Source organism: Opisthocomus hoazin, chromosome 3 (assembly GCF_030867145.1).
Source record: "Opisthocomus hoazin isolate bOpiHoa1 chromosome 3, bOpiHoa1.hap1, whole genome shotgun sequence".
Taxonomy (NCBI): domain Eukaryota; kingdom Metazoa; phylum Chordata; class Aves; order Opisthocomiformes; family Opisthocomidae; genus Opisthocomus; species Opisthocomus hoazin.
In genome coordinates, this window is record NC_134416.1 from 57189743 (window position 1) to 57197620 (window position 7878).

General features: G+C 43.4%; 1 protein-coding gene across 3 annotated transcripts; it reads left to right on the forward strand.

Annotated features, from left to right (window-relative positions):
• Window positions 1-228: 228 nt before the first annotated feature.
• LOC104326624 (myosin regulatory light chain 2, smooth muscle minor isoform) lies at window positions 229-6626 on the forward strand. Of its 3 annotated transcripts, none has more exons than XM_075416402.1 (4): window positions 229-340; window positions 4562-4768; window positions 4931-5092; window positions 6117-6626. In XM_075416402.1, exons 2-4 carry the CDS (start codon window positions 4585-4587, stop codon window positions 6287-6289), a joined length of 519 nt encoding a protein of 172 aa, XP_075272517.1. In that variant the 5' UTR covers window positions 229-340; window positions 4562-4584; the 3' UTR covers window positions 6290-6626. The 3 variants fall into 3 exon arrangements, with proteins under 3 accessions (XP_075272517.1, XP_075272516.1, XP_075272515.1); XM_075416401.1 differs by lacking the exon at window positions 229-340 and adding an exon at window positions 774-795; XM_075416400.1 differs by lacking the exon at window positions 229-340 and adding an exon at window positions 2760-2952.
• Window positions 6627-7878: the final 1252 nt, after the last annotated feature.

Here is a 7878-nt window from a genome sequence, read left to right on the forward strand (position 1 = left end):
CGCTGCACCAACGCTCCGCCTCGCCGGGGGGGACACGACGGGACGGAGGCCGAGCCCGGGACCGTGTCCTCGTCCTCCCGAGGGGGGTAGAGACCCCTGAGAGGAAGCTCGAAACATACCGTCCCTGTCGCGACTCCGCCTTGTCGCGGTTTATTGCCGAAGCGACGAGCCTTGTCGCCACACGCACCCCACACCCCCCACGCCTCGCCGCACGGATGGTCTCGCCCACGCCTTCCTTCCTGTGCGCCGGCGGGGCGGCGGCTGCTTGCTCTCCGGAAGTGCCGCCGCCGCCGCCGCTCCCCGCCGCGCTGGGACCAGGACCCGCTCCCGTAACCGCCAGGTGAGGCGGGGCAGGGGGCGCTCAGCGGCCGCCCGCGGGCTCTGGAGCCGGGGGAGGTGGGGGTGCCGCCGGGCTGCCTGAGGAGCCGGGCCGGGGGGCCGCTTCCGGCGTCTCCCGCCTCGGGGGCAGTCGCCGTCGGCCCTGGCCTTGCCGAAGCTGGGGCCGGAGCGGGACAGGCCGGCGCCGGGCCTTCGCGGCTGCCGTCGGCACGGGAGCCTGGCGGGAGAGGTCGGCTGCCCGCCGGCCGCCTCGCCCCCCGGCGGGCGTCAGAGCAAGGGAAGGGCTGGGCCGAGCGGTGGGAGGCCGTGAGCCCGTCCTCGCCTGCCCGCGTGTGATGCGGCGGGGACCGTTCGCCGTGGGTCCCGCTCTGTCCGCTGCCGGCGGGGACTCGGGTCAGTCGCGGAACCGAGACTTGGCAGCAGGTCTGGCTGCTGTACGGGAGCTCGGGAGCGCTGGTGAGTGAGGAGTGCGTGAAGATGGCTTTCGAGGCTAGGGGGGATTGCGCGCGGCAGAGCTGCCGGGGTGCCTTGGCCCTGCCCGGGCTGCGACGGACGAGTGGCGGTGCCGGGTGCTGTCACCGGGGGAATGGGCAGAACTCGGGACGCAGCGCTGAGGCGGACTTCTGAACGGGATAGTTTAAGAGGCGGTGACCGTGATGTAGTAGTTTATTAATAAAGTTCCTAAATAATTGGGAAAGTTAAATATTCAGTACTAAACTTTATACAGATACTTTCTTGGGTGTGGTTTTTTGTGTTGTGTGTGGGTTTTTTCATTTTGAGTGATAGACATTCATAGTCCTTATAAAACCACCGCTGAAACACGAGGCTGTTCTCTGAAGCGCAACTTTTGGTTGCTGCCTCTAAACAGATCCAACTTGCACCGCTGTTAGTGGATTGTAAAGTTTCGTATCTTACTGTCTGTCTCAAGCTCTTCAGTTGCTCAGTTTTTGTCTCCTTCTAGGGTTTATTTCTTTCCCAGAGGCAAGGAGCATAAATTGACTTTCTGTGCTTCTGTGGTTTGATATCCATTGCTGTGGCTCAACTAAGCAAATGAACGTACGTGTACAAGCAGCGCAGAGTGGCACGGTGCTGTTACTATTCCTCTAGTCCAGGGGGTGCAATTCAGTAATTTTTTTAATGTGTGAAAATATTCCTAAATAAAGGTTCATGTTTTTGCAAATATGTTATGGTAAGTCTTATAGGCAGGATCTTATATCAGAAGTTTCTTGAACAGTTTCCAAAACAAGGCCCAGACCATTCAGTGCATCGTAGTATTAAACAGCAGAGACTAAACCTGCCTGTTGTGACTCGTACTGCCTGATGTGAAGCATTTCCACTTTTTGTCTAGTGAAATTTTTTCATTTTCAGCCTATACTTACCCTATCTCAATTATAAAAGCATAATTTTTAAGTAAATGACCTAGTGGATTTATCAGATGAAATTTTCTCTAAAATTAGCGGGTCTAGTGCTTGATTCAAATGAGGTTAGTTCTTGCTCGTTACATCATTCACTGGTTGTGCACAGAGATAACACTAAGTGTAAGCACTTGGAACTTTTTCATCACAAAGCGATCTCTTTGGCTAACTGGATTGATGTCCTTGTTTTTCTGAACACGTTCCAGTTTATCACCCTTTTTCTAATAGGGTTTCCCAGACCCAAGTGCAGCATTTCGGGAATACCTGTGCTGAAAGGCCATGCCATCTTGTGAGACCTGATGTTTCTCTATACGCAGGCTGACAGGTCTCTTCAAGCGGGAGCCTGCTGCCTTCTGTAGTCTGCGAGGCTGCCTCCCAAGCCTGGTTTGGAGAAACTTAGAAAATAGTAATGCAAGCATTGGCAGATTTTTCATCTTCTCTAGCACAATATTCTGATGGGGCAATCTTCAGAACAGAATTAAGAAGAAAGAGGTTCTCTTCCTGCCGTGTCTGGCTGCAGCGGGCAGTATGCTTTTGTTACCGCCTCTCGATGAGGCTTGAATTGTATGTGAGAGAATTGCGGGTGGTGGCTTGCTGGGAGCACTGCCTTGCAGTACATGCAATGTAAACTTTTTAGTTTACTTTGAACAGGCCATATCCTGAAGGCTGTGAATTATTTCAGAGAACAGTTATTAGAGATACTGTTTGGCTCTGTTTTGGGTAGTGGAACTTCTAATCAATAATTCGGAGTTTAACAATAACATATGAGGGGTTTTACTGAGGTAAGAAAAAGACTGAAGTTGAGCACAACTCTTGACTGCAGCTTGAAAGCAAGCTACCTTTGTTGTAAGCTGTCTTTATAAATATCTAGATGTCAGGAGTTGGTATTTATTTCCTGAAGTGTTGTTGGAGGCCAGACATCTCAGATAGCTTGTGGTTAGTGAATGCAATGAAGAGAACTTCAGTGTTGTTGAACGATGCGCAGTTGCATTTCATAGGCTATTTTTAGTTTGGGACATAATGGGTTTTTTATACGTCAGAATAACGTTGTATATGCACGTAGGATTTAAAAGTGTGGAATTAGCAGGGGTAGTCAGTAACGCTCTTTGTAGACGGACTGAGAAGGACGTAACCATGGAATATCCGTTTATGATCCAGATGCTTGGTACAGCATGTCATGCATCTGATACAAAGCAAGGTAAAATGTCTTTCCTTTAATTAAAAACAAAAAAAACCCTAACTGCTTTTTGCCTGAATATTGGGTTGATTGACCGTGTAAGGGAGTTACTTTGCTCAATTTTACTCCGTGGTTTTTTTTTTTAAGGATGAATCCAGGTTAGTGACTTCAGTCTTGCTTTTCAGGAGTCTAACAGAAAATGTAGTAACTTTGAGCAAACTAACTAAGAAACCATTAGAACTGTGCTGTGACTCTGATTGGAATTGTATTTCTGACCAGGTAATTTTTTTTAAAGTTATAAAATCAACTCTTAGTGTAAATTTCAAAATGTTGCCGTTCTTCTGACTACAGTGAAGCTTCAATTTGGCCTCTTTCGGGACACTTGCTGTGAGTGCTTCCCGTAAAATTAAAAACTGAGGATAGAAGGAATCTGGTTTGCATAATGTCTGGTTTGTGCACAATAAAGGACTACAACAGCATTAATTCCTTGCATTAGATAAAACTGACGTGTAGAGGTGTGCAAGACTCCTAGAAACAACAGTAAACAGGGTCTGCTTTACTTTGATCCGATAGCAATGTTGAGATCTTGGTGCCTGCGTTTCAGTGAATGACTCAGCTTTTCGTCTGTGTACCGTCAAGCATAGTTGAACCCTAAATGTGTCTTCCTGGCTAAAAAGGAGCAGTTAACTTGAAAGCCTCACTCTACCCTGATAATATTACTGTTACAACATGTAAACTGCCATGTTTGTCTTCATTTGACAGCTCAGGGGAAACAATGAAATTAGTATATTTGTGATATGTGAAACTATATAAAGATTGTGTGAGCATATAGAAATGTTTTAAAAGGTTGATAATTTAAAAGACACAATCTTCAGACTTTTACAACTACTATGTCATTAATTTTAAAAAGAGTATGCTTGTATTTGCATATGTATTGTGTAATAGTTCCACTGTGTAAGGGAATAGCAACGTAGTGCTTTTGAGCCACGTCAGTGTCCTTTTTCCAACACATACAGTCCTCTAGCTGACTTTGATGAAGGCACTATAGTAGGAGCTCTCTGGCAGATCTCTCCCCCAGCACCATCCAACGATCACCACAAAAACGTTAGGCTGTCATCAGGGTCACTCTGTGTCCTGACAGCAGCTATTCAAACAATATGCTATTCAGAGCCTAAAATACTTCCCCTGCCCCCAGAATGGTAGTTTACTGTACTGCTTGATTTATTTAACTGCTACATACTATGCCAGGTTAGCAGCCCATATCCTTCCACTTGGTAGGTCAGAAGTGCCTCCTAAAGTGCCAAGTATGTAGTCATCTTAATTTGTGGAAGATGCAGATAGAGTATTGAATCAGCAATATAAGCACTGTGTGAATTTAATTTCAAGAACTATGATTTGTTTTTTTAATGTAGCCTGCTATTGGCCTACAGTGCCAGTGCCTGAATCCTCAAAGACATTATGCTTAATAGCAAGTGAAGTCCAAATGAAAGGAGTTAGAGCAGGATGTGTTAAAATAAAAGTGTACTTTGGAGTATTTACTTGTAACGTGGAATTTGATATTGCTTTATCCATCTCTCTCTCAGGGACTTGTAATATGATTTAATAAGGTTAAATCTTGGATATCTTTCAGTCTCCCTAGAACCAACAGCCAACATGTCTAGCAAAAGGGCAAAGACGAAGACCACCAAGAAGCGCCCGCAGCGCGCCACTTCCAATGTATTTGCAATGTTTGATCAGTCGCAGATTCAGGAGTTCAAGGAGGCCTTCAACATGATCGACCAGAACAGGGACGGCTTCATTGACAAAGAGGACTTGCACGACATGCTCGCCTCCCTTGGTAATGGCACTTTTCTGTCTGTGGTTGCCAAGCAAATTTGTGCTGTTGTAGTTAAAATACTGAGTTTGGGACAGCTTTTGAGAGGCATCTCAGGTTGTATTATGCTATTCAGATTACTTTTGGTTTGAACACTAAACCAAAGATGAATCCCTTTATTTGTAGGAAAGAATCCAACGGATGAATACCTGGATGCCATGATGAATGAGGCTCCAGGGCCGATAAACTTCACAATGTTCCTCACAATGTTTGGTGAGAAGTTAAATGGCACTGATCCGGAAGACGTAATCAGGAATGCTTTTGCTTGCTTTGATGAAGAAGCAACAGGTATGTGGGTAAAATAACTGCACATGTATTATTTCCACTTACCTTTGAAACAATAAATATTTGTATTCATAGGAGTAGTGATGAATTGTTTAACTCTGAAAATTCTGATTTCTGCAAACTGAAAATCATGCCGTGTATCCTCAGCAGCTGAAGTTACCTTTCCCAAACTTCTAGCACTTCGGTTCTGTTGTTCAGGGCAGAAGAAAGGAAAAAAAGATGCTGATTCGGAACCAGGGTCTTAAATTTTTCCTGACTTAAAATTCAGCTTTGGGGCAACTTTCGTAAGGGGAATCCTTGTTTTCAAAGCTGTTGTGTTTTTATGAAGAACTTGTTTTCTGTCAGCAACTTGTATCCCTCTGTTAAGCTGCACTTAAAGCAGCAGAAAAGAACCACCTTGCGTGACTCACGACAGTGCTGACAGAAGGAATCACAAGTTATATAAGCTGCTTGTTTAATAAACAATGCCAAAAATTTATTCTTTGAAACCAGTCTAGTAAATCTGAGTTTTGTGACTGATTTAAGATCAATTTAAAATCTTTGAAATATTTCAGACTTCCCTGTGTTTCATACACTTGTTGAACATTGGTAGTCAAGTTCCATAATTTTTTTTAGTGGTTTTCAATAGCAATGTTCTAGACAAGTGGATCTCCTTTGTGCAAAATACACAGTTGTTAGAAGGCTCTCGGTACTACGGAGAGTATAGCCCTGCTGTTGGGAAGAAGGTCCAATATGTAGACTGACAAATTTGTATATTCTTTGAAAGAACACAGGCAAATCATAAAATGGCCTTTACTTGAAGTAGTGAGACCATGCAAATTAACTAAAAGGCTTTACTTGATTGAATGCTTGTAATTATTTGGCAAGTATAGCGGTAGGTTTTAATGGCTTTGTTTCTTATTTGGCAACAAAGACTGCAGGTATCTTTCATTGAAACTAAGAATTCAAAGAAAGAAGTCATCATCCATCTATTAGCAGATAAATCTAAAAACTCCTTTTTCTTACGTCCTCTTACATTGTGTTCTAGGGTTCATCCAAGAAGACTACCTGCGAGAGCTGCTGACGACGATGGGAGACAGGTTCACAGACGAAGAGGTGGATGAGCTGTACAGAGAGGCACCCATCGACAAAAAGGGGAATTTCAACTACATTGAATTCACGCGCATCCTGAAACACGGAGCAAAAGACAAGGATGACTGAGCAAAGCTCCTGATACTTGTAGATTGTCTCTGCTTTACACTTACGTTTATTTTTGAGGGTTTCTTCCTGATAGAACTTGTTGCATGCATTTACCTTTACAGCTTTTGCCTTTCTCAATGTATTTATCTATTGCAAGGCCATTTAGGCACATTTGCACCCGTGTAATCAGACTGGAAGTGGGGAAGATGTTGTGAGGAAAAGGATACGGGGACAAAGATCCATGGACTTGATAGTCCAGAAAAATAATCTCAATGTTTCTGGTTTAGCTGGATTTTTACATTTTTGTAATAAATGCCATTTTGAAATAAAGATTGCTATATAGCTAAAATACCTCAAATTCTTTTGTGAAGAATGACATTTCTATTAAGCATTTACAAGTGCAGCTGATAATTGTATTTTTCTTGTAGTTGCAAACCAAGCTGGAAAACTCATTTTTGTAATATTTTGTTTGGTGTCACACAGTTCAAAATGCTCCTAGCAGTATGTGCTGGTGTCTTTAAGAGATTTGTACAGCTGCATTTTTGACTCAGGTTTTTCAAGTGAGATCTGACTGGTGTCAGTGGTTAGCCAAGAAACTGGTTAAAGATTGTTACAATTGCCTAATGGCCAGCAGAGACCATGTATGATTCTTAAGCAGGCATCGTGCCCACCTTTTATTTCCTTTTAATATTGATAGGTTTTGGCATATTTTCATGTCAAAGTTTGCATTCCTGTTTGCTAAGTCTTAATGCTGGCAATAAGTGGGGATTAGGCATATTTTTTCCCTTCTGCTGAAGGAAGCTTCTGCAAAGGAATCTCTGAGCTACAGTGTCTGTGCTGGCAGTAATTAACAGCAATACATGGCCAGAAAACCTACATCAAACTTTATTTTCCTGCAGCTAATGCATTTGTGTGTGAGAATGTGAGCAAAGTCATTCTGAGAATTAACTTGGTAAAACCCTATACATGCTGAAGTCCCTCTCACTTTTTAAAGGATCATACTTATTCCTAAGCTGCATTGATAAGATGGCTTTTAAGCAAACAAGAATCATTTGTTTAAAACCAGCTGTGCTGGTGCTGTTGTCTCAAATACCAAGAAAAGAGGAAGGTGGTTCTGTTAGCTGTTAGCATGATCGTGTCCGTCCATGTGTCTCATTCACTTGGCTACTGCAAGCTGAAAAGCCTAAGGGGAATTTATCTTACCTACATGTTTATCAATTAAAGTGGTGACCTCTTATCCAGAAACCATGCCCTGAGCTATTTCATGTGACTCAAAAGACCCCAAGAAATAGGAATTTTCCTTAGCAAAAGGGCTTGTAAAAGCTGGGACAGCATATAGCGTAAGGAGGGTTTGTCTCATTTTCCAAGCACGAAGGCTTGGTTACTTCATCTTGCTTGTGGTGCCAGTATGGCAGTTCTTGACGGCTTTAGCTTTGTAAATAAGTTAACTTGACAAAGTATACTCAGTAGGCATACTTTTTCTTACTTTTTTATTTTTTTATTGTTCCTGGGTGGTTTATTCTACTTCTAGGCTTCAATAAAATGAGTTTTCAGACATTCTTTTCCCAATTTTTTGTTTAATCTGTGAACTGGAACCTTAGCCTCCCCCC

What these genes read in the sequence shown, in the direction of transcription:
- LOC104326624 (XM_075416400.1), top strand. Translation starts at nt 2,775, where the DNA reads ATGGGTTTTTTATACGTCAGAATAACGTTGTATATGCACGTAGGATTT. An exon ending in TGCATCTGATACAAAGCAAG is followed by an intron (nt 2,953 to 4,561) that starts GTAAAATGTCTT and finishes GATATCTTTCAG; the next exon opens with TCTCCCTAGAACCAACAGCC. An exon ending in CTTTGATGAAGAAGCAACAG is followed by an intron (nt 5,093 to 6,116) that starts GTATGTGGGTAA and finishes ATTGTGTTCTAG; the next exon opens with GGTTCATCCAAGAAGACTAC.